We start from the raw sequence: 26,221 nt of genomic DNA, 5'->3' as shown, positions 1-26,221 counted from the left end.
CTTCGGTGATAAACCTGTATCATCAGATTGTCAAACTTATTTATTGCATTATTATAATAAAATCAGTTCATTCAAATCATATACTTGTTTTTTTTCCAAATTATTACCAAACACCACCATCTTTATAAATCATTACAGGTTGAAGGGGCTATACCATAACACATCCAAGGAATATGATACTTATCATAATACATCCAGGTGATATGATATTTACCATAATACATCCAGGTGATATGATATTTACCATAATACATTTTTCCATTTGTTACAGATTAATTTGTTTGTATAATTATGATAAATGATAAGACTTCTTTAGTTTCTGAATGTTTGTGTATCTTCATCTTTATATACAACAATATATTGTTAGTACATTTATGTTTATTTCATAAGATGAAACAAATCGAAGAAAACAAATGTATCAAGCATCAAAACCACAACTTTCAAAGTATGCGTAATTACCAAAGCATATCATACCATAGTTTTATCATATTGTTCTTCAATACAAGCTAAACTATTACACTTGTAATTCACATTGCCATTGTTACAAACCCATCTTTAGTCAAAAAAATGGAATCACACTTTCATCCATGAAACCTCAACCTGCAATTTGAAGCCTTTTTTCCATGATGTTTGTTTAATGAGTAAAGCTAAACTAAAAGCACTCTAATCAGATTACTGCAAGAAAATTTTCATTAACGGATCAGCTCAGGACACAATAAGATTCAGAATATCCACCGAATGATTTGGGCCGAATGTGCTAGTTCAAATACAATTCAACTGAGAGAATGTGTCAATGAAATTAAATCTAATACTTATAAAAAGTTTAAACTTTAGTTTTAACACTTTTATACTCATACTTGAGTTTCCTTGGTTTCATGAATTCGTTCACCATTTCATCTGTGACTTTTGCTCGTTTCTCTCTGTGTTCCCCTATAATTTTTTGAAGCACTTCAATTAATTCCTTCTTGAGATGGCCAGTCAGAAGCTCCCCTTTGGTGTACTCCTGGAAACACAAAACAAATGTATGTGGTGCAGTGGTCTGGAATAATCATTGCCTGTGATAATTCTTTATTGGTGTTTGACCAGAAAAAACAGACAAAGGTTAACAAGCTCATTTAAAAACAGGAATTTCCTAGTAGTAAAGAAGCTTACTCATTAAAGACAGAGACAAGAACTGAAGGAACTAAATGACAGTAACCAGTAATGGGACATTAAGTGACAGTAACCAGTAATGGGACATTAAGTGACAGTAACCAGTAATGGGACATTAAGTGACAGTAACCAGTAATGGGACAAGTAATGGGACATTAAGTGACAGTAACCAGTAATGGGACATCAAGTGACAGTAACCAGTAATGAGACACTATGTGACAGTAACCAGTAATGAGACACTATGTGACAGTAACCAGTAATGAGACACTATGTGACAGTAACCAGTAATGAGACACTATGTGACAGTAACCAGTAATGGGACATTAAGTGACAGTAACCAGTAATGGGACATTAAGTGACAGTAACCAGTAAGGAGACACTATGTGACAGTAACCAGTAATGGGACAGTAAGTGACAGTAACCAGTTATGCGACATTAATAGACAGTAACCTGTAATGAGACACTTAGTGATAGTTATCAGTAATAAGACACTAAAAGACAGTAACAGATAATGAGACACTAAGTGACAGTTACTAGTAATACAACATTAATAGACAGTAACCTGTAATAAGACACTAAGTGACAGTTATCAGTAATGAGACACTAAAAGACAGTAACAGATAATGAGACACTAAGTCACTGTAGCAAATGATGACAGACTAAGTTACAGTAGCAGATGATGAGACACTAAATCATAGTAACAGATAATGAGACACTAAGTCACCGTAGCAGATGATGACACACCAAATTACAGGAGCAGATAATGAGACACTAAGTTACAGTTACCTGTAATGAGACTCTAAGTTACAGGAGCAGAAAATAAGACACTAAGTTACAGTAACAGATAATGAGACACTAAGTTACATGAGCAGATGATGACACACTAAGTTACAGGAGCAGATAATGAGACACTAAGTTACAGTTACCTGTAATGAGACACTAAGTTACAGTAGCAGATAATGAGACAATAAGTTACAGGAGCAGATAATGAGACACTAAGTTACAGGAGCAGATAATGAGACACTAAGTTACAGTTACCTGTAATGAGACACTAAGTTACAGTAGCAGATAATGAGACACTAAGTCACTGTAGCAGATGATGACGCACCAAGTTACAGTAGCAGATAATGAGACACTAAGTTACAGTAGCAGATGAGACACTAAATGACAGTAACAGATATTGAGACACTAAGTGGCAGTTACTAGTAATCAGACAATAAATCATAGCTACCAGTAATCCGACACTAAAAGACAATAATCAATTATGATAAAGTAAACTACATATCTAGTAATTAGTAACAGTTATCATACCTCCTCTATCTGTTGGAGACGACTGTCATCTTCAGAAAAGAACTTCATGTACTGGAAAGCCACATCAACTGCACAGTCGCCTCCCTTCTTCTTGTGTTCCTCTACAGTGCTGCCACCCCCTGAGTAGGCGTACTTGTTGATCTAATAACAGCAATTACATTGACATGTGACAGGAAGTTAATAGTTTGTTCAAAATCAACACAATACATAACCTTAAGTACAACAGATGAATGACAAAGGCATGACCTAAAGTAAAACAGATGAATCACAAAGGCATGACCTAATGGTTTTTTAATGATACTTACCTTGTCCTTGATCTGTTTGTCAGTGTCTGTAAGGAAGATGGAAGAATTGGGATCACTGGCACTCATTTTGCTCTGGGCTCCCTGAAGGGCAGGGAAGAATGTGGAGTGCAAAAGCGCAGGTTTTTCAAGTTTTAGCTTTGGGGCCACATCACGTGTCATCCTGAAGTAGGGGTCCTATAGAGGTAAAACATTTCACTTACAAAGAGTACCTTTCAAAAATATTCAAAAGCAATCTCCTTTACTGCAAAGGACTTAGTTATAAAGGATGAGGATCAACTGTACAATTGGCATTAAAAAGAACATCATAACTTTCCTGTAATTATCAATTAACATCGATAGTAAACTTGTAATCTCCCCTACACACAACTAACAAGGTGCTAATGTGCTTGTATTGTCCAATTTTATCTAACTCGAGAACATAGTGTCCATCTTTCCTCTCTTAATGGACACTTGGAAAGGGCAACAACAGAAAGAATTGATAAAATTGATGATGTCGAAACAAAATTTATAAAAAAAGAGTTCAACCAATCATAATGAAACACTTGTATCCATTATCAACAAGTCCGATATTAACAATGGTAAGTCATTTACAAGGTAAGGAAATTGAAAAATAAAATCATAGTTAACAGGGGCTCAGGTATACCCACTCCCTTGCTTATTTTTCTTCTAATCTGAATCTGTCATCAAGGGTAACCTTTGACCTTTAACCTTGATCGCTTGAACTAATTTATTGCACCAACAATGAAAAGCATGGAAATAAGAAGAGTAGAAAAATAATAATTCACTACATTGTTGGTGAGAGAAAGGATTATCAACTCTCAGGGGAAGATCATTAAGTTGCAAACACTTGGCAAACATGACTGCCAAACTTCATAACCCTACACCCCTGGAGCCAGGATCTCACTATCTAACCAACAAGGGGGTGAATGATTCCATTAGTCTTACTACTGGATAATGCTGTATTAATGAGCTTATGTATAAAATCAAACAGTGTCACTGTATCAGAGTGAAGATATTTGTGTACAGTAAATGTTTGGAACATCATACCTGGTCTATTGCACATGGAATAAGACAGGGGATATCTTTTTGGCCATTGAAGATCTGAGGGAAAGCTCCACTGAAGCTCGGCGTGGCTTGGATAGCAGGAAAGGAGATTTTACCAATACAATCACTCTCAGTAAATCCAAAGATACCTTTGACCTGGTTAAATGTGACACTTTTCTGAATCTCGCACATGTACTGGTAAAATTCCCTACATGAGCTGTAGATAAATGAAGATAAGGTTTTATGATAACAACAACCAATATTTTACCCAATAATTGGCAATAGTTTCATATCTAATAAGTAACTAACCAGAATTCTATACACATCATATTTTAAGTGATTTCTATCAAAACTCATCAAGATATTCTTGTATCTATTTCAAGATAATATTGAAACAAGTTATCTTGTATAGAAATAAAAAAAAATCTCAGAAACAATGTATCAAAAATGAGTAACAAGAAGTCAATAGGACCTTTATACTAGAATGTTAAAGCCAAGCAATGATATACATGCCTATAGGTTAGGTATTTCAGATATTTCCAAAGTAAAGCTCAGTCACTTAACCCATTTATAATAGAACTAAGAGGAACGAGAGAACCTACAGATGAATATTAAGAACAATCCATCACAAACTAGGAGGGAAACCTGGTGATAACAAACTCTGTAAAACCAATATGGCACCTTTTAAGCCATTTTGTTTTTCTGTCTTTGATGAAGCAATACCAATGGGTAAATTCTTATATCATGATCGTCTTTCTCTTTTGATTCCCAATGAGAGTTTACATGCGTATTGGGTTGGTACCTCAACTTAGTTAAAAATATGACCAAGAAATTATGTCCCTAGAGGTATGCCACACCCAAAGGCCAGTTTTTACATTGTGAATGTGTTATTTCTTAATGCTCAGGATTGCTATATATGGATTTGGGGTTGGGATCTGAACTGTTTCAATGATAGTACTAAGAAACTGAGTCCTTCTGAGTGGGGTCAGATCCAAGGGCCAATTCTTACATCATAATTGTGTTTATCTCTTGATCCCCAGCATTGCTATATATCCTTATAGGGTGGGGAGATAATTGTTTCAAAGATATAACCCATAAATGAAGTCCAGATGGATGGATCCAGAACCAAGATCCAATTATTAAATCACGATTATATTTATCTTTTTATGCCCAGCGCTGCTATACATGGTGATAGGCTTTCTTTTTATGCCAGCGCTGCTATACATGGTGATAGGCTTAAGTTCTTAACTGTTTCCCTTATTGAGCCCCTCCCCTCTTGTCCTAGAGGGGCCCATAACCCACTGTTTATACAAAATTGAAATAAATCACCCAAATATGATTTTGACCAAATTTGGACAAAATCCAATCATTCCTAAAGGAAGAATGGGATTTTAAAGAATTTGATCTTTTTCCCCTATTGGGCCAGATCCCTCCCATCCCAGGGGAGCGAGATCCACCGTTTATACAAATTAAACAAAATTGAATCATGCCTACAGTGGGAATAGGTTCTTAAAGGACTTGCCAAATTTTCCTTTTTGGGTCCTGCCCCTCAGGCCTAGCGGAGCCGGGACACAAGATTCACACAGAAAATGTTTCTCTTCTCTAAGGATGCTTCTGACCAAATTTGGTCAAAACCCCTTCAGTTGTTCATGACTAGTACTGTCTTGTAGAAAAAGTTGACTGACAACAGATGTCAGATGAATGACAATCACCCTTCTGGCCAGGTGAGCTAAAAATCACCTAATCAACATCAAAAACAAGTAAAGACGACCTCAGCAATAACTTGTCAAAAACAAGTTAAAAACACCTCAGAAACAACATACCAAAAAAGAATGAATCACTTCAGCAACAATGTATCAAAAAAGAATAAAATCACTTTCAGCAACAATGTATCGAAAAAGAATAAAATCACTTCAGCAACAATGTATCGAAAAAGAATAAAATCACTTCAGCAACAATGTATCGAAAAAGAATAAAATCACTTCAGCAACAATGTATCGAAAAAGAATAAAATCACTTCAGCAACAATGTATCGAAAAAGAATAAAATCACTTCAGCAACAATGTATCGAAAAAGAATAAAATCACTTCAGCAACAACGCATCGAAAAAGAATAAAATCACTTCAGCAACAACGCATCGAAAAAGAATAAAATCACTTCAGCAACAACGCATCGAAAAAGAATAAAATCACTTCAGCAACAACGTATCGAAAAAGAATAAAATCACTTCAGCAACAATGTATCGAAAAAGAATAAAATCACTTCAGCAACAACGTATCGAAAAAGAATAAAATCACTTCAGCAACAATGTATCGAAAAAGAATAAAATCACTTCAGCAACAATGTATCGAAAAAGAATAAAATCACTTCCGCAACAATGTATCGAAAAAGAATAAAATCACTTCAGCAACAATGTATCGAAAAAGAATAAAATCACTTCAGCAACAATGCATCAAAAAAGAATAAAATCACTTCAGCAACAATGTATCAAAAAAGAATAAAATCACTTCAGCAACAATGTATCGAAAAAGAATAAAATCACTTCAGCAACAATGTATCGAAAAAGAATAAAATCACTTCCGCAACAACGCATCGAAAAAGAATAAAATCACTTCCGCAACAACGCATCGAAAAAGAATAAAATCACTTCAGCAACAATGTATCGAAAAAGAATAAAATCACTTCAGCAACAATGTATTGAAAAAGAATAAAATCACTTCAGCAACAATGTATCAAAAAAGAATAAAATCACTTCAGCAACAACGTATCGAAAAAGAATAAAATCACTTCAGCAACAATGTATCGAAAAAGAATAAAATCACTTCAGCAACAATGTATCAAAAAAGAATAAAATCACTTCAGCAACAATGTATCGAAAAAGAATAAAATCGCTTCAGCAACAACGCATCAAAAAAGAATAAAATCGCTTCAGCAACAACGCATCAAAAAAGAATAAAATCACTTCAGCAACAAGGCATCAAAAAAGAGTAAAAATCCTTTCAGTCAACTACATAAAAAGATTATGTGAGAATTACATTTGCATATGATATTTGTAAAAGAACTTATATACAAACTTACGAAATGTATTCAATGTCACTGAAAATAAACGTTTTTTCAATGTCAAAGCCACAAGCGATGATATCCTTAGCATTTTCGTGCGCCAGTTTATTGGTCTCTTCAAGTGTCAGATCCTTCCACAGAAACTTTTCGTCATCGGTCATCTGGATGACCAATGGCACATCAAATGTGTCCTGCAGCCACCTTCCAATGTAAGTGAACACTTATAGATACGGTTACATTGTTATGTATGCAGAATATGTTCATGCTTCAATATCAGCAGATCTCTACATGTAGATAAATAGAATATATAAACTACAGACATAAAGTGTTGTTTAAAATGTAAAGAGACTACTGCAAGAGGTCTCATTCTGAAGCACTGTAAACATACAATCTCATCTGAACAAAATACCCACTTGGTAAAAATAAAAGGGATGAGATGTCCTAAATGCATGGCTTCTGATGACGGACCCCTCCCTGTGTAGAGGTAAAATGGTTTATCCTTCTCCACAGCGTCCAGAATTAAGTTCATCTCTCTGTACAAAAAAGACAAATATCATATGATCTGGCTTGGCTCTCTATAAGGTGGATATTTTCACTTCTTTTGTTTGATTTGTTCTTTCGGTCTTTTTCCTTCTATCCTTTTGTCCATTCTTCACCATGTGTTGTAGTGACATGTCAATCAATCATATGGTAACATAGATAAAATAAACAGGGGTGGGAGGATGGGGGATACCCATTTAGAATAGAACTGACAGGAACAAGAGAACCTACAGATGAATATTAAGAACAATCCATCACAAACTAGGAGGGAAACCTGGTGATAACAAACTCTGTAAAACCAATATGGCACCTTTTAAGCCATTTTGTTTTTCTGATCTGTCTCAAAATTAAAAGAGCATCTTAGCACTTAGGATCAAAGTGAAAATGGCAAAAAATCAATCTAGTACTTCTCAAAAAGTAGTCATAACAAATTTTTATTGTGAAACTCCAAGATGGCCACCTGTCAAACATTTTATAATTCTGATCAGTTTTAAAATCAAAAGGGCACAACTAGGAAAAAAGGGAAACTTTCATGTGAAATTTGAAGAAGATACATCCAGTGCAGAAATGACAAAAATTGTTCAAGAATGGACAACAGAGGGATGACAGACAGTGGATGCAGGTTATCTGAATAGACTACAATCTCATTGTGTTGGGCTATTAGATATAGAAAGACAAAGACATCTGACCAGCTTTCTTGAAGCAACAAAAATTACAGGGCATAAACGTTTTTTGATCTTTGTTAAGACCCAAAAGTTACATTAGAAACATAGATGTTTGATAAGTTTTGTAGAAATTTACAACTTTACATTACAAGATAAACATGCTGCCATTATACATCTGATCAGCACCTTACAGGAGAACGATGAAATACCTGTGAGAGAAGAAGATGCCTCTCCTTAGCATATGGTGAACAGGTTTGCCTGTAACTTTCTCCATCCTTTTAAGAAGTGCATCATCAATTTTTGAACTTCCAAATCTATCTGCAACAAAAAAACATATTTTGTAACATGCATTATCAAAAAAAATGTATGCTGATGTTTTTTATCTGTAACATGAAAATCCTTACTGAAATATTCCTATAATGTATATCCATTGCTTATGGTGTCACTGCTACATGTATTGTTGTGTTACCTAGATAGATAGATGTCACTGCCTGCTGGTGTTACATACACAGACATATGTAAGTACTGTCGATGAAATCTGTAAAGGCAAGTTTCATTGATACTGGTGCAAGTGTCACTGTTGCTGGTGCTACCTGTACAGACAGGTATCACCACTGCTAGTGCTACCTGTACAGACAGGTGTCACCACTGCTAGTGCTACCTGTACAGACAGGTATCACTGCTGCTAGTGCTACCTGTACAGACAGGTATCACCACTGCTAGTGCTACCTGTACAGACAGGTGTCACCACTGTACAGACAGGTGTCACTGCTGCTAGTGCTACCTGTACAGACAGGTATCACTGCTGCTAGTGCTACCTGTACAGACAGGTGTCACCACTGCTGGTGCTACCTGTACAGACAGGTGTCACTGCTGCTAGTGTTACCTGTACAGACAGGTGTCACTGCTGCTAGTGCTACCTGTACAGACAGGTGTCACTGCTGCTAGTGCTACCTGTACAGACAGGTGTCACCGCTGCTGGTGCTACCTGTACAGACAGGTGTCACTGCTGCTAGTGCTATCTGTACAGACAGGTGTCACCGCTGCTGGTGCTACCTGTACAGACAGGTGTCACTGCTGCTGGTGCTACCCGTACAGACAGGTGTCACCGCTGCTAGTGCTACCTGTACAGACAGGTATCACTGCTGCTGGTGCTACCTGTACAGACAGGTGTCACTGCTGCTGGTGCTACCTGTACAGACAGATATCATTGTGACTAGAGTTACCTGTTTCAAAAAACCTGTATTTCCCCATTAGGTCCTACCATCCCACTCTAAAGGGCTGGGACCCACTGTTATACAAAATTCAGTCCTCTTCAGTCTTCACCATACTGTAATTTTTGGGACTCAAATATCTGACTCATTTTTTTTGTGGGACTTACTCCTACTCATATTATGAGAACCCACTAGATATCTCTATAATGGGATTCATAAGAAATATTGGTAAACTAATCACCCTGATTCATTAAAAAACCACATAAATAACAGAAAATTTGTCCGAGGTTAGGGAAGGTGGGTCACTTTCAAAATGGCCATGGTAAAGTAAAGCATTTCACTATTTTATTACTAATTATCTTTTTTTCACTAATGTTGTTTCTAATCACCCTTATTCAATCATATCAACACAATAATAACAAAAGGTACGTCTGGGGTGGGGGAAATTTAGGGTGGTCAACATTTTCCACTCATGAATTTAAATGATACAAATAGTGTTTTAAGAGATGTTTTATCATTATAACAAAATATTTTCAACAAAACAACAGCTTAGGATGTGGTCAAAATGTGGCAAAAGGAATGTATCACTCCATTGAAATGTGTTCTTAAATCAACTGAAATCAAAAGTGTCTTACTATAATAAGCTCATTTACATATATTTGTGACAAGAGGGATTTGCCTCTAGAAAAGGATGTTAAATTAAAATAAACAAGAGCTTCTGCTATTGTATATGCTATATATATATATTAGGATGATACCCTTCCTGATGGAAAATGTCTCTTTCACTACTCACGCATAGAATTTGTAACAGTGTGCTAAATGTTTAATGACCCAAAATGTTTTTTAGTTAACATTAGGACATAGCTCCATCATTTGCAAAACCATCACAGTGTTTTATGAAACAAGAGGCCCATGGGCCTTAACGGTCATCTGACAAAAAGCAAGCCAAACCTAGAAAGTGGGTTGAGGTCATTCATTTGAACAAACTTGGTAGCCTCTCCTCCAAGCATCTTACAGGCCCAATATCAGCACTCATAGACTTTTGCTTGTTGAGAAGAAGTTGTTTGTATATTTTAACATATTTGACCCCTGTGACCTTGAAAGTGGGTTGAGGTCATTCATTTGAATAAACTTGGTAGCCTTTCCTCCCAGCATGCTACAGACCCAATATCGGCACTCATAGACTTTTGCTTATTGAGATGAAGTCCTTTGTATATTTTAACATATTTGACCCCTGTGACCTTGAAAGTGGGCCAAGGTCATTCATTTGAGCAAACTTTGTAGGGCTCCATGCCAGCATGCTATGGGCCAAGTATTAGCCCCCTAGGCCTTCTAGTATTTGAGAAGAAGTTATTTAAAGATTTTGACATATTTGACCCCTGTGACCTTGAAAGTTGTTCAAGGTCATTCATTTAAACAAACTTGATAGCCCTTCATCCCAGCATGCCACAGGCACAATATCAGCAATCTGAGCCTTTTGGTTATTGAGAAGAAGTTGTTTAAAGATTTTAACATATTTGACCCCTGTGACCTTTAAAGTGGGTCAAGGTCATTCATTTGAACAAACTTGGTAGTCCTTCATCCCAGCATGTCACAGGCCCAATATCTACACTCTGAGCCTTTTGGTTAATGAGAAGAAGTTGTTTAAAGATTTTAACATATTTGACCCCTGTGACCTTTAATGTGGGTCATTCATTTGAACAAACTTGGTAGAGCTCCATGCCAGTATCCTCTGTGCCAAGTATTAGCCCCCTAGACCTTCTAGTATTTGAGAAGAAGTCGTTTGAATGAAAAGTTTACGGACGGCGCACGGCGCACGACGCACGGCGGACGACGACGGACGAAGCATGATGACTATAGGTCATCGGACCCTTCGGGTCAGATGACCTAAAAAGACAAAAAAAGAGCTACACACACTAGAAAGCTTGACATGAATACTGAAAAGTGAAAGAATCTTTGTACACATGTGTAATATGATTTTCTTAGTGCATTCTTCTAACAGCTGGCACACTACACATTTTTCTGTTCATGGAATAAATTGGATTTGATATGTTCATTTATCATGCTTTAGTTTTGACCATGTAAAGTTTTAATTAAACCTGCTATTTTGAAACATGAGTGTCTACCAGTATACTTTTTTATATTGATCTATTTGTATCCAGATTAGGACAACAGAGAAGCCAACAATCTCCAGTTATCTTTAGCCGTCTTTTAAGTGACTGTCCTATATCTGAGTCACCTATGAGTCAGCCATAGGTAACATAAAGTTCCAGGTAACACGCTTGGTTGTAGTACACAGAGAACAATGGATGACATTATACCCACACTTTAATGGTATCCTTATGATTAGTATACAATCCAAACTCATGTGAAATAATTACAATCTCTTTGAATTTGTATTCATTTTCTTTAACCAAGGACAGGTTTTGCCATGTTTTATTGGGGTAATACTTCCCTGACATTCTCCTATCAGGGAAATGGTATGAAATCCCAATAACGATTCACTGGTATCAGGTAAACGATTCATTAACATCACATTGACAGTGACAGGCATTGAGATAACAACAATATACATGTATGGATGCACAATTGGGTAAGAAAGTAATAATCCTAAACCTTGTGTTTGCAAACTTGATAATCTTTCCACTTGGGTGGAGATTCCACTATTTCACCTCTGATGGGGAGAAAGATTCTACTAGTCTATCAGACTCTGTTATGCTGATTTTTTAGAAAATAGAAACAAAAATAAAGTCTACACTTAGATCAAGCTCAAGAAACAGTTTCAAATTAATATTTTGTAAACAGTACTGTCACTAGCAGTGTTTTTAAGAAACTAGCATTGAAACAGTAACAAAAACAAGGATTTAAACAGAAGAGGGAAAACACTTCTGGTAAAAGATTAAAATTGAAGAGAAAAATTCTCTGCTAAATATTGTTGAAACACAAAGGGACCTCCAAACATGATTAAAATTTCTCTGCTACATATTGTTGAAACACAAAGGGACCTCCAAACATGATTAAAATTTCTCTGCTACATATTGTTGAAACACAAAGGGACCTCCAAACATGATTAAAATTTCTCTGCTACATATTGTTGAAACACAAAGGGACCTCCAAACATGATTAAAATTTCTCTGCTACATATTGTTGAAACACAAAGGGACCTCCAAACATGATTAAAATTTCTCTGCTACATATTGTTGAAACACAAAGGGACCTCCAAACATGATTAAAATTTCTCTGCTACATATTGTTGAAACACAAAGGGACCTCCAAACATGATTAAAATTTCTCTGCTACATATTGTTGAAACACAAAGGGACCTCCAAACATCATTAAAATTTCTCTGCTACATATTGTTGAAACACAAAGGAGACCTCCAAACATGATTAAAATTTCTCTGCTACATATTGTTGAAACACAAAGGAGACCTCCAAACACGATTAAAATTTCTCTGCTACATATTGTTGAAACACAAAGGAGACCTCCAAACACGATTAAGATAATGAAACAAACAAGGAATTGTAACACATCAAAATATAGCTGAAACAAAAAGCAGGTCAGGAACTCACAACTTCATGTCATGATGATTAAACTGGCAAAGTTTGAAAGAGATCTGTCGAAAATAGAGAAGATCTCTGGATGAGACTGAAGTCTATAAAGAAAAGACAAACAGGAACTGACCTTAAATTTGTTGAATGGTGAGTGGAAACACAACCTCATGGCATGGTGAGAAAATCTACCATATGTGAAAGAAATCAGTTAAAATCTTGATGTATGTCCATGAAAGGATACTCTTTATTGAGTACATGTACTTCACTATTGTTATAGTGTACTTCTGTAACAAATCATTAAATATTCCTCACATAAACTACAACATATGTTTACATTAGCTTATTAACTTTAAATCTCAAACTACAGCAATAAATTTGCTTTGTAGGAAAAAAAACCATCATTGGAACCCATCATTTGATTAACTTCAATGATGAGGAGGCAGAAGGTAACCTATAAACTACAAAACAACCCCTCATTTTGTCTTTTCATTGAATCGATCACTAAACCACGGATAAAAATCCAGACACACTCGAAATAAGAACTCTGCCATGAGAGACCAATTATTTTGCAAAACACATACCAATAAGTTTGTCATAGTTAACACCCTTCTCAGATTTACTTGTCACAGACCACGGGGTGACTTCATCTTCCTCCTCCTCTTCTTTCTTCAGCTCTGCATTCTCCTCCTCAGTCAACCTTTGTTCTTCTGAAGCCATTTTGGAAATGAAGCCTAGTCACTACATGTACAGGTATTTATAACACCATGCCTTTTATGAGTCGCCACTTAGCATTGTATTGCATCATTGTTGACCCAGTGTGTTTACCTGTTATAAGGTCGCATATACACAAAGACCAGTCCTTGTCATCCCTGGAAATACTATAACATGAAATCCTGGTTTCAAGTAATGCTACTTTCATTTTACATATAGTTTACATTATACATTGTGTTGGTGCAATGTTGTGAATACTGGCACACACATTCATTTCAAAGAAATAATTTTGACACACATACAGTATCTACAGTACAGTGTATATACTTCTAACCTGTATATACTATTAATGAATTGAAATAAAGAGACCTTCATGTATTAGCCACTTACGGAGATGTAAAAATAATACGTGGCATATTGATTGAGCTGATTTGTAAATGAATACTGACCATGCTTTTTATCCTTGAACTGTTTAAGTATAGACAAACATTTTGTACTACTGGCAATTGCATCATACAAGGCTTTATGTTTAGATTCAAGTAAACAAATATCAAGCCTACAGTCTATGACTCATTGTGAACTTATCACTCAGGTTTTTCTGACTGGATACCATTAATGGCTTTTCCAAGAACTTAAAAAATCTGCTTTCTTTGCACAAATAGGATTGCATCATCATACCATAAATTTCCAGGAACTTTCTTTTTTCTAGTAGACATGACATTTCTGAGAATCATGATAATTTTGGAAAGTCAATGTCTGATGAAAACATGTGTAAACCAATACCAGGTATAGTTTGTAGACTTCGCACCATCACAAGAACACCAGGCTAATTTTTACCCTTTAAAACAGGCACAACAGGCTTCATTTTACCACCACAAGTACAACAGGCCTCATTTGTTCCACAAACCTCATCTGTTAGTACAGCTCAGGCAAATAGCAGTGGTGTGAACATTTAAGGCAGATGTCTCATTGGCTAATTGTGTCATATCCTCTGATTTAATATCACAAACAATAGGCCTAAAGCCTAAAGTTCTATACATAAAGGTCAGGCCAATGGTCCCAGGCTACACAAAGGTGGCCTATTACATAGCCCCCATAGTCCCAGATTATACAACAGTTGTTAATTCCATTGTCCTCGATTATACAAATCCCATCAATCCTATTGACCCAGGCTATACAAAGGTGGTCAATCCCATAGTCCGAGACCAAACAAAGGTGGTCAATCCCGTAGTCCGAGACCAAAAAAAGGTGGTCAATCCCATAGTCCTAGGCCAAACAAAGGTAGTCAACTCCATAGTACCAGGCCAAACAAAGGTGGTCAATCCCATAGTCCTAGGCCAAACAAAGGTGGTCAATCCCATAGTCCTAGGCCAAACAAAGGTGGTCAATCCCATAGTCCCAGGCCAAACAAAGGTGGTCAATCCCATAGTCCGAGACCAAACAAAGGTGGTCAATCCCATAGTCCTAGGCCAAACAAAGGTGGTCAATCCCATAGTCCGAGGCCAAACAAAGGTGGTCAATCCCATAGTCCGAGACCAAACAAAGGTGGTCAATCCCATAGTCCGAGGCCAAACAAAGGTGGTCAATCCCATAGTCCTAGGCCAAACAAAGGTGGTCAATCCCATAGTCCCAGGCCAAACAAAGGTGGTCAATCCCATAGTCCGAGACCAAACAAAGGTGGTCAATCCCATAGTCCCAGGCCAAACAAAGGTGGTCAATCCCATAGTCCCAGGCCAAACAAAGGTGGTCAATCCCATAGTCCGAGGCCAAACAAAGGTGGTCAAACCCATAGGTGGTCAATCCCATAGTCCTAGGCCAAACAAAGGTGGTCAATCCCATAGTCCTAGGCCAAACAAAGGTGGTCAATCCCATAGTACCAGGCCAAACAAAGGTGGTCAATCCCATAGTCCTAAGCCAAACAAAGGTGGTCAATCCCATAGTCCGACACCAAACAAAGGTGGTCAATCCCATAGTCCCAGGCCAAACAAAGGTGGTCAATCCCATAGTCCGACACCAAACAAAGGTGGTCAATCCCATAGTCCTAGGCCAAACAAAGGTAGTAAATCCCATAGTCCGAGGCCAAACAAAGGTGGTCAAACCCATAGTCCCAGGCCAAACAAAGGTGGTCAATCCCATAGTCCCAGGCCAAACAAAGGTGGTCAATCCCATAGTCCGACACCAAACAAAGGTGGTCAATCCCATAGTCCGAGACAAAACAAAGGTGGTCAATCCCATAGTCCTAGGCCAAACAAAGGTGGTCAATCCCATAGTCCCAGGCCAAACAAAGGTGGTCAATCCCATAGTCCCAGGCCAAACAAAGGTGGTCAATCCCATAGTCCGAGACCAAACAAAGGTGGTCAATCCCATAGTCCTAGGCCAAACAAAGGTGGTCAATTCCATAGTTGGTCAATCCCATAGTCCCAGCCAAACAAAGGTGGTCAATCCCATAGTCCTAGGCCAAACAAAGGTGGTCAATCCCATAGTCCGAGACCAAACAAAGGTGGTCAATCCAAGTCCTAGGCCAAACAAAGGTGGTCAATCCCATAGTCCCAGGCCAAACAAAGGTGGTCAATCCCATAGTCCGAGGCCAAACAAAGGTGGTCAATCCCATAGTACCAGGCCAAACAAAGGTGGTCAAACAAAGGTGGTCAATCCCATAGTCCTAGGCCAAACAAAGGTGGTCAATCCCATAGTCCCAGGCCAAACAAAGGTGGTCAATCCCATAGTCCCAGGCCAAACAAAGGTGGTCAATCCCATAGTCCCAGGCCAAACAAAGGTGGTCAATCCCATAGTCCGAGACCAAATAAAGGTGGTCAATCCCATAGTCCCAGGCCAAACAAAGATAGTCAATCCCATAGTCCAACACCAAACAAAGGTGGTCAATCCCATAGTCCCAGGCTAAACAAAGGTGGTCAAACCCATAGTCCCAAACAAAGGTGGTCAATCCCATAGTCCAAACAAAGGTGGTCAATCCCATAGTCCCAGGCCAAACAAAGGTGGTCAATCCCATAGTCCCAGGCCAAACAAAGGTGGTCAATCCCATAGTCCCAGGCCAAACAAAGGTGGTCAATCCCATAGTCCCAGGCCAAACAAAGGTGGTCAATCCCATAGTCCCAGGCCAAACAAAGGTGGTCAATCCCATAGTCCGAGACCAAACAAAGGTGGTCAATCCCATAGTCCCAGGCCAAACAAAGGTGGTCAATCCCATAGTCCCAAACAAAGGTAGTCAATCCCAACCAAAAACAAAGGTGGTCAATCCCATAGTCCCCAAACAAAGGTGGTCCCAGGTGGTCAATCCCATAGTCCGACAAAGGTGGTCAATCCCATAGTCCGAGGCCAAACAAAGGTGGTCAATCCCATAGTCCAAAACAAAGGTGGTCAATCCCATAGTCCCAGGCCAAACAAAGGTGGTCAATCCCATAGTCCAAAGGTGGCCAAACAAAGGTGGTCAATCCCATAGTCCCAGGGTGGTCAATCCAAACAAAGGTGGTCAATCCCATAGTCCGAGGCCAAACAAAGGTGGTCAATTCCATAGTCCGAGGCCAAACAAAGGTGGTCAATCCCATAGTCCCAGGCTAAACAAAGGTGGTCAATCCCATAGTCCCAGTCCAAACAAAGGTGGTCAATCCCATAGTCCGAGACAAAACAAAGGTGGTCAATCCCATAGTCCCATAGGCCAAACAAAGGTGGTCAATCCCATAGTCCCAGGCCAAACAAAGGTGGTCAATCCCATAGTCCCAGGCCAAACAAAGGTGGTCAATCCCATAGTCCCAGGCCAAACAAAGGTGGTCAATCCCATAGTCCATAGTCCAGGCCAAACAAAGGTGGTCAATCCCAAACAAAGGTGGTCAATCCATAGTCCGAGGCCAAACAAAGGTGGTCAAAGGTGGTCAATCCCATAGTCCCAGGCTAAACAAAGGTGGTCAAACCCATAGTCCGAGGCCAAACAAAGGTGGTCAATTCCATAGTACCAGGCCAAACAAAGGTGGTCAATCCCATAGTCCTAGGCCAAACAAAGGTGGTCAATTCCATAGTACCAGGCCAAACAAAGGTGGTCAATCCCATAGTCCCAGGCCAAACAAAGGTGGTCAATCCCATAGTCCGAGACCAAACAAAGGTGGTCAATCCCATAGTCCGAGACCAAACAAAGGTGGTCAATCCCATAGTCCCAGGCCAAACAAAGGTGGTCAATCCCATAGTCCCAGGCCAAACAAAGGTGGTCAATCCCATAGTCCCAGGCCAAACAAAGGTGGTCAATCCCATAGTCCAACACCAAACAAAGGTGGTCAATCCCATAGTCCCAGGCTAAACAAAGGTGGTCAAACCCATAGTCCCAGGCCAAACAAAGGTGGTCAATCCCATAGTCCCAGGCCAAACAAAGGTGGTCAATCCCATAGTCCAGGCCAAACAAAGGTGGTCAATCCCATAGTCCGAGGCCAAACAAAGGTGGTCAATCCCATAGTCCTAGGCCAAACAAAGGTGGTCAATCCCATAGTCCTAGGCCAAACAAAGGTGGTCAATCCCATAGTCCCAGGCCAAACAAAGGTGGTCAATCCCATAGTCCGACACCAAACAAAGGTGGTCAATCCCATAGTCCTAGGCCAAACAAAGGTGGTCAATCCCATAGTCCGAGACCAAACAAAGGTGGTCAATCCCATAGTCCTAGGCCAAACAAAGGTGGTCAATTCCATAGTACCAGGCCAAACAAAGGTGGTCAATCCCATAGTCCCAGGCCAAACAAAGGTGGTCAATCCCATAGTCCTAGGCCAAACAAAGGTGGTCAATCCCATAGTCCCAGGCCAAACAAAGGTGGTCAATCCCATAGTCCGAGACCAAACAAAGGTGGTCAATCCCATAGTCCCAGGCCAAACAAAGGTGGTCAATCCCATAGTCCCAGGCCAAACAAAGGTGGTCAATCCCATAGTACCAGGCCAAACAAAGGTGGTCAATCCCATAGTACCAGGCCAAACAAAGGTGATCAATTTCATAGTCCGAGACCAAACAAAGGTGGTCAATCCCATAGTCCTAGGCCAAACAAAGGTGGTCAATCCCATAGTCCTAGGCCAAACAAAGGTGGTAAATCCCATAGTCCGACACCAAACAAAGGTGGTCAATCCCATAGTCCTAGGCCAAACAAAGGTGGTCAATCCCATAGTCCGAGACCAAACAAAGGTGGTCAATCCCATAGTCCTAGGCCAAACAAAGGTGGTCAATTCCATAGTCCCAGGCCAAACAAAGGTGGTCAATCCCATAGTCCGAGACAAAACAAAGGTGGTCAATCCCATAGTCCTCGGCCAAACAAAGGTGGTCAATCCCATAGTCCCAGGCCAAACAAAGGTGGTCAATCCCATAGTCTGAGACCAAACAAAGGTGATCAATTTCATAGTCCCAGGCTAAACAAAGGTGGTCAAACCCATAGTCCCAGGCCAAACAAAGGTGGTCAATCCCATAGTCCCAGGCCAAACAAAGATAGTCAATCCCATAGTCCGACACCAAACAAAGGTGGTCAATCCCATAGTCCTAGGCCAAACAAAGGTGGTCAATCCCATAGTCCCAGGCCAAACAAAGGTGGTCAATCCCATAGTCCGAGACCAAACAAAGGTGGTCAATCCCATAGTCCGAGACCAAACAAAGGTGGTCAATCCCATAGTCCCAGGCCAAACAAAGATGATCAATTCAGTAGTCCAAGACTATCCAATGTAATCAATCCTATAGTTCCAGTCTGTTTAACTACAGACAGTATACAGATTCTGGTCTTACCCCAAAAGACATCAGTTTAACTACAGACAGTATACAGATTCTGGTCTTACCCCACAAGACATCATCACATCAGTTTAACTACAGACAGTATACAGAATCTTGTCTTACCCCACAAGACATCATCACATCAGTTGAACTACAGACAGTAAACAGATTCTGGTCTTACCCCATAAGACATCATCACATCAGTTTATCTACAGACAGTATACATATTCTGGTCTTACCCCATAAGACATCATCACATCAGTTGAACTACAGACAGCATAATAGATTCTTTTACTTTATATGACATCATCACCCAGAGTTTAATGACAGAGAGCATATTAAAATTATTATCTTGCCTATTAGCTGTTCACAGTTGATGCCTTTGTTGGACTTGATGTCAACATGATATGGAGTTACAATATCCTGATCCACATGACTGCCAGGGTGCTCCTTCCCAGTCACCAAAATGTTCCCCTCCACTAAGCTCACTTCCTCAGCTATATCTAATGATTGATCCTCCTCAACTAAGCTCACTTCCTCATCTATATCTAATGATTGATCCTCCTCAACTAAGCTCACTTCCTCATCTATATCTAATGATTGATCCTCCTCAACTAAGCTCACTTCCTCATCTATATCTAATGATTGATCCTCCTCAACTAAGCTCACTTCCTCAACTATATCTAATGATTGATCCTCCTCAACTAAGCTCACTTCCTCATCTATATCTAATGATTGATCCTCCTCAACTAAGCTCACTTCCTCAGCTATATTTAAGGACTTTTCCTCCTTCACGTGACTTCCTTCCTCAGCAATTGTCAATGACTTAATCCCCTTCACCTGACTTCCTTCCTCAGCAATTGTCAATGACTTATCCCTGCTTTAATTGGGCTCTGTGTTTTCAGTCACTCCAAATTACAAACCAAAACTGGAACAAATAGCTCTGTATATCTTTCTCGCCAATTTATACCTATCTTGCTTCCAACAAGGAATTCCTCAATATAACCTAACACAGACACTTACTTCTTAGTAATGTGACAACTGATAAGTAAACAAATACTTTTAATTTATTGTTATTTCCAGAAGGAATGGTGTTTCTAGCAAACCAGAAGTTTGAAAACTGTTAGCATTATGGTTTTTTAAAGAGGTGCATTCATGATCATGACCCATGAAATAAATTTAAGTCCTGTCTGCAGAATCAATGATAAAGAGTCTGAAAAATATTGAAGATGGATTTTCCCCCATTTCTACTGGAGTTAGACAAGACTCTCCAATATTAGTTATACCATTTTCTGTGAAAAGATAAACTAGCATTCTTTTTGCTAAATAGCCATAACTCTGCAAAACATTAATAGGCCATAACTAAATCAAAACTTGACCTACAAAAATATTCAAATGTTTTAACAAATTTGAACTCTATGACCTTGAATATAAGTTCATTTCTTTTCACAACATGCTTCATCATAGGAACATACCAGCTAAATATCAAGAGTTATTGATTGACGCCGGAAAACAAATGAACGTCGGACGACCGACATCATACCACGGCATCAGCTCACTTCGATCTTCAGGCCAAGTATGCTAATAACCATTCAATCCAATGCAGTCACTATTGACTTATTCTAAATTAATTGCAGCTCCTAGTAACAACATCTCAGTCCTTAGCCAAAAAGAAATGCTTTTTAATGACACACTGGAATATATAATTTCTACATTGGATATGAAATACTTAGTAACCTTGCCAATATTTTCAAATCATTTTATTCCTTGTATTATGATATACAACATAATCAAATAAAAGTGCATGTGTGGCCTAAAGTCAACCTGAGGTCTTGACTCATTCTTGTCTTTAGTCTTATGCTGTGAAAAAAATGCTTTAGTTTAAGATTGATAATAAACAAATATTTTTTCTTCTGAAATTATTCAACTGTGACATAAAACTTTTCGCATACATCTTACATACATTCTAATTGAGTTAATTAATCTAGTGTCTCAGCTTTTGTTGTCATGGTTTCATATTTGTGTAATTAAAGTATTGCTGGCTTCCCAAATAAATAAACTGATCACGGTTGACTTAAGCATCTTAATATTAAGTAATGTCAATATGTAAATGTCAACATGTTAATGTCAAAATCCAAAATGTCTGTCTGTTCTTTGTTCTTCAAATAAGTTTTTAAAATCAACATGAAGAACTAAGGACAAAAATAAAAAGATGTTTTTATTTATACAAAGTTTTTGTTGGCCTGTGGGCCAAATTAATGTGTCTTCAAAAGTTCTGTAGGTTAGAGTTTGAGCTCACACCCATAATGCATGTAATTCTTATGTTTGTAATTCGCATAGGCTTTGTCTGTTTGCTTGAAATTGATAACTTTGATGTTGACATCAACTTCCTAAGTATTTTCTTTGTAATTGCCATTATGAAATACAGCTTTATCCTTCAGACTCTCATGTACATAATACACATATCCAATACAAAGAACATAATATAAAGAACCCACCTTCAGCCTATTGTGACTGACTCTCCTGATTTTAAGTTTTGGTATCCACACAAAAGGCAAAGGACATTTTCACCTGCCACTGATGACTGCACAGTGTTGGCTCTACTACCAGATAATATTACATTGCATGTCCTTTTTAATCATAACATGTTCCTTATCGAATCAATGTTTCTAGTTGAGTGTGAGCAAATTAATTTGTTTAGACATAAAAAGGAAGTTCCCTTATTGAATTTGTTGTTGTAGTCAATATGGTAAATTTGAAGTCAAATCCGGTGTTATATCATATTTGTATCCCCTATCATAAAAGTGTCAAATCCGGTGTCATATCATATTTGTATCCCCTATCATAAAAGTATCTGGATACTGTTTCTGGCCATCATAAAAGTATCCCCTCCCCCCTATAGAATTTGTATCCCCTCTTCAACATCTTTTTTCATTAACATTGTACAAGGTTAATTTGAGGAAGCAATCACAAAAAATAGTTATAGGTAACTGTACAGGTGTCATGGTAACATAACTAGGTAATTAGTTAATGACACCTGGCCATGGTCAAGCACTACTGTATTATATAACAGGAGAGCAGGGATCACACCTGAATTGTTTTAAGTTGGTTCATAAGGAGATGTACTCCAGAAAAACGTAAAAAAAACCAGTCCACCAGCATCAGAGGAATGTCAATAAGTGACCTCTGTAACTACTACCACAATTTTCCCACCATGCCTGATAAAAGAATTAGCTGTTTTTGACAGTTCACTTGGAATGTGACCCACTGTTTTCCCTTCTTTCACAACTATGGTTGCAAACTTGTCAAACGGATTATTATCCTCAATAACTGTATCAAGGCACTGTCCTATGAATGGTTTCCAACACTCTCTATAAACATGATATCCCCTGACCACAGACGAATATTCATACATGAAAGACAATTTTTCGCACATTCATAAACCATGTGGTAGATGATCTTTACCTTGTGTACCTTGGTGTCGCGCACTCAGCTACAGTAACAACGACTGAATAGGCATAGTCCATTACTTAACAGGTAAGATAGCCATTGATACAGCAGATTAAGAAATGATGTTTCCGTGTGTGATAGATTATCCGACAGAAACAAATGAAGCAGTTAGATATTAAATGACAAATAAAATACTTGTGCTAAAACAGGCAAGTATGAATGGAATTCTATATCTTTATCATAAACAAATTCCCTTTCGTGTCATCATGTTAAGATTATCTGAAACAATTTATCGACAACATTGTTACATAGAGGTTGACACTGAAATTATAGTGACCACAGACACATCACAATCTCACAAAGGAGGCCGAATAAAGTCGTATGAAATTTCTTTCAAGTTAAAAGTTATGGAGTTTGCCAAGGAATGGAGAAACAGCAAAGCATCAAAGCAGTACGGTATAGATAGGAAGCAAATTCGCAATTGGAGACAAAAAGAGAGTGAATTGAAAACCTCTTTACAAAATACCTCAAAAAGGAGACGGAAAGTTTTGTAATCACACCAGCTTCATTATCTAAAATTGTATAATGTATGAATGTGTACAAAATGTATATTAAATATATGAGACAAATTATTGATGACTGGCAGTTCTAAAATCTATTACACACAGATATTTAAAATAAAATCTTATATTTGTTAAAGGCATGAATATATTTGTTAGGCATTTGCCTTATATAATCATGATAAATATTCAAGACAACAATTCACCATAAAACTTAGCCCATAAATCACATTTTTTTACATTTTCATTTTCTAAACTCACATTTTCTTTCTTTGTACATGCAGTATGACACCACATGGATTCCATCCTTGGTTTCCCATCCGCAATCCATACTCGACATGCTTGACGCATATTGCAATGATAGTAATTCAGTTCATGCTTTGTCCATTATGGATTGAGATATGTTCTAAATGCTTTCCTTGGGACAGACATAAAAACGCACAGGTAAATTACAGGTGTAAGCCTTTGTTTACATCACAGATATAATGTGAGACAAGTCAAATATTAAAGATACTATACAATACAGACATCTCGGTAATGCTGGTGTCAAATGTCATCTCTACATTTTGAACATTGGACATGCAATCTTACAACTGCTTCATAGCTTGAATTCTTGGCAAAGAACACCCACTTCATGCGGAGCACTGTTGAACATGTCCATTCACTTTGATATCACAGTCTTCCATTTATTATTGTAGTCAGTTAATTGGACACCTATACAGGTACCCCTGATATATATGGTCAACTGACTGACCAACAACCAAAGTATAAACAGCAAATTTGTAAAACATATAAAGTTATAGTATTGATCTCAAGAGGGGATAAAAATACTATAGGGGGGGATACTTTTCTGATGGGCTAAAAAGAATCCCCAGATACTTTTATAATGGGGAAAAAGTATCCGGGTACTTTTATGATAGGGGATACAAATATGATATGACACCGGCTTACCCTGACTTACCCAGATCATTTAAGGAGTTAAGATTTGTTATAGTAATTTGAAATAGCTTGTATATGAATGAATTTGTATTTTCAAAGGAACTTTTTTAATTTGATGTTGAATCCAGAACTGTTTTGACATTACTTGGTCATGTTGGCAACTTCTGGTTGCAGCAGGTTGACAAAATGACAGCTTCGCCTGTCACTGGGCTATCACTGACAGCCCTCCAATATAAAAAGCACATTTCATACCCATTAGCTCCAGACTCAGGTTCACCAAGGTTAATTATAATATCGACTTTCTTTAATCCTGGTTAAAGTTAGTTGTTCTTTTTCAGGATTTAGCCATGTGCTAATTTTCTGATATCATCACCAGCTTTCCATCTACAATATCCTTTAGTGTGGATTGGTATTACAAAATGTGTTATGATTTAACAGGCTAATGTTTTCACAACATGTTTCTTAAATGTTCATCTATTTTTAGCCAGTATTTGGCTAATTCTGTCACTTACATGTACTAAAGTAAACTTAAATATATAATATTGAACTGCTTACTTACAAACTACTATAGGAGTCATGGTTGTAATTATTTCAACAGATAACACTAATGCAAATTGTTTATTGTTAATTCTGACAAATTTAGTTATTTAACTTACTACTGTGACTTAATGGATGGGGCTCATAAGATCTCAGGGAATCAGGGGAAGTTTTTATTTATAACTGTTAAACAGAAAACAGTATTTGTGAAATAGAGTGAGAGATTGCTATGTTTGTAATTTATGTGATAATTGTATTAACTATGAACTTTGCAAAATTAGAATATTTAGACTTAAAATCTGGCATGTATCATTTATCTATAATATCAAAATATCACTGAATCTATGTTGATATTAGAAATAACAAGATCCCTGCAGAAGGATTTCTGACATTGCAAGTAGTGATAGTAATTGTGTGACAAATCCCATGTGATCTGTACCTCCTTTTCCACCACAATGGTGAAAAGAATGTCAGAGACTGAAGGTGGAAATTGTTACAATATGCTCTTTTGTTCTCCCAGTTCATGCTTGTCGAGACCCTGGTGCAATTTCTGTCCAAGACAGAGAATATGTAATTTTTATATACTTACAAGAAACGGTAATCTAGAGGGTTCTGACCATCTGTATGTGCAATTTTATTTTTTGTCTTTTTCACAGTCTATTGACCGAGACCAAGATACAAAAAAAATAAGCAGAAACTGAGGTATATGTTTTGGTTTATTCACAAATGTTTGAGTACTAAAATATTCCACTAGTTGGTAAATCTTTGTGTGTGTAGCCATTAATACGCCATTCGTGATGAAGTCTTGTGCAATATATTTTCAATTAGACATAGTTATTGTTTATACAGATAGAAGATCAAATGAATCGGATGGGTCATTAACAAAATTTTGTTTTCGAGAGCATATGTTTAGCTGTCATTACACTGTAGTTAATGTTTTCAACACTTAGAGTGACAAGTGGAAATTAAGCATCAAAGAAAATCCTGCAGCATATTTGAAAGCTTTTGATACTTACTTATTAATTTGTCGTAGTCTACGCCCTTTTGCGAAGAACTTGAAACATTCCATGGGTTGACAACATCACCAGAGTTTTCGTTCATTGTCAATTTAGCAAGTTTTTCTGCGTCTGTAGCCATTTCTTAGTTCTTCTGTTGAGTTGAGAGATGCAATAATTATAATTTTGAAATATTCTATTGTAATCTGTTGACTGTATCTAGGTTTATATCACGTTGACATGTCGTAACGTCTGTACAATATTGCATACAGCTTTCGGTTTCCCGTCTGGTGTCCTCCCGGCACATGGATTGCATCACCAAGTGTGTTGCAACGTGATCGCTGATTGGTCGGAATATCGATATTCTGTGCGGAATTGCAAGATGGCAGCGCCCATTGGAAAAAAAATTAGTTGAGAAACGAGTGATTCGGGATTACAG

At 37.8% G+C, this 26,221-nt stretch overlaps 1 protein-coding gene across 1 annotated transcript; it reads right to left on the bottom strand.

The window, feature by feature from the left end:
* On the bottom strand, positions 1-26,077 carry LOC132549075 (tryptophan--tRNA ligase, cytoplasmic-like). Its single transcript, XM_060212977.1, has 8 exons — positions 25,804-26,077; positions 8,287-8,395; positions 7,286-7,405; positions 6,891-7,073; positions 3,816-4,029; positions 2,769-2,942; positions 2,464-2,604; positions 1-1,003 (listed from the first exon to the last, which is right to left on the bottom strand). Exons 1-8 carry the CDS (start codon positions 25,922-25,924, stop codon positions 824-826), a joined length of 1,242 nt encoding a protein of 413 aa, XP_060068960.1. The 5' UTR covers positions 25,925-26,077; the 3' UTR covers positions 1-823.
* Between the last annotated feature and the right edge of the window lie 144 nt (positions 26,078-26,221).

This window comes from Ylistrum balloti, unplaced genomic scaffold, assembly GCF_031769215.1.
Source record: "Ylistrum balloti isolate Yb309-2 unplaced genomic scaffold, AGI_CSIRO_Ybal_v1 Utg370042, whole genome shotgun sequence".
NCBI classification, from domain to species: Eukaryota; Metazoa; Mollusca; class Bivalvia; order Pectinida; family Pectinidae; genus Ylistrum; species Ylistrum balloti.
This window is presented reverse-complemented; position numbering and strand designations above follow the sequence as displayed.

What these genes read in the sequence shown, in the direction of transcription:
- LOC132549075 (XM_060212977.1), bottom strand. Translation starts at nt 25,924, where the DNA reads ATGGCTACAGACGCAGAAAAACTTGCTAAATTGACAATGAACGAAAAC. An exon ending in AGACTACGACAAATTAATAA is followed by an intron (nt 8,396 to 25,803) that starts GTAAGTATCAAA and finishes TTTTTGTTGCAG; the next exon opens with ATAGATTTGGAAGTTCAAAA. An exon ending in GGCATCTTCTTCTCTCACAG is followed by an intron (nt 7,406 to 8,286) that starts GTATTTCATCGT and finishes TTTTTTGTACAG; the next exon opens with AGAGATGAACTTAATTCTGG.